The sequence below is a fragment of the Arachis ipaensis genome, chromosome B06, assembly GCF_000816755.2.
Source record: "Arachis ipaensis cultivar K30076 chromosome B06, Araip1.1, whole genome shotgun sequence".
In the NCBI taxonomy this organism is placed as follows: Eukaryota; Viridiplantae; Streptophyta; class Magnoliopsida; order Fabales; family Fabaceae; genus Arachis; species Arachis ipaensis.
Window position 1 is genome coordinate 1,022,314 of NC_029790.2, and position 896 is coordinate 1,023,209.

At 39.0% G+C, this 896-nt stretch overlaps 1 protein-coding gene across 1 annotated transcript in view; it reads right to left on the reverse strand.

The window, feature by feature from the left end:
• Nucleotides 95-896, reverse strand: part of LOC107645271 — a gene marked incomplete in the record, with an annotated part of 3,595 nt that continues 2,793 nt past the window's right edge. The window contains 1 exon segment of the mRNA XM_016349261.2: nt 95-896. Within this exon segment, the coding sequence (XP_016204747.1) occupies nt 322-896 (575 nt within the window).

Here is an 896-nt window from a genome sequence, read left to right on the forward strand (position 1 = left end):
ATAGATTTTCAAAATTAATACTTTTGCATATCTCCTTATGTCGCTTCGTAAGTATGTTTCTTGTTCAATGCAGACACATATGACTTCATTTGTATGTAACTATATTTGGTCCTGTCTTATTATTAAAATGAGCAACTTCACAAACTTAATTCTATTATAATAGCTTGCTATCAACTTTTATATAACATAGATTTAAAATCATCAGTGAAGCTAATTATGTAAAAAATATTGAAACTCAAAAATCTGATGGGGTTATAATATTACTCCTATAATTAGCTGCTGACTCGCAAAGAAATGGGAACCCATTCTTTTTACTGCCTTTCATTCTTTCCGGTGTCTTCCCCAAAAGCCCTTTGTCCTTGCAGTATCATTCTCCGGCAGGGTTCGATTTGATTTGGACCGAAACGAAAAGTGCTTCTTCAAGAATGGCTTTCCATGTGTGCTCCTAGTACTTGAGCTTGGCTCCATCTTTGAAACTTTTCCTATTCTTTCAATGTCTTTCTGTGGTTCGGAAACACTTACATCAGATTCAAGGTAGCTATCAGCTACCCGGCTTCGAGATATCTTCTGGTGCTTTCCCTTAGAAGTCTCCGATTCGACCCTAATATCTTTTCTGGATGACTTTGACGAGTGATTATCTCCGAAGATACAAGCTGGACATGCTGGATCAAACTTGTTTGCCTCGGCAGTTCTAGATTCTAAGCATTCGGCATGATATGCATGGCCACACACAAGGATAGCAACACATGAGACATCACTTCTGGCAACAATATTTGGTAGTTCTGTCAAAGGCCTCGCGCAAGCTGGACAAGATTGTTGATCCATTGAGGGAGAATGCAAGAACCTGCTGCTGCTGGATCCAATTATCTTGTGACGACCGGATCCTAAATATTCAC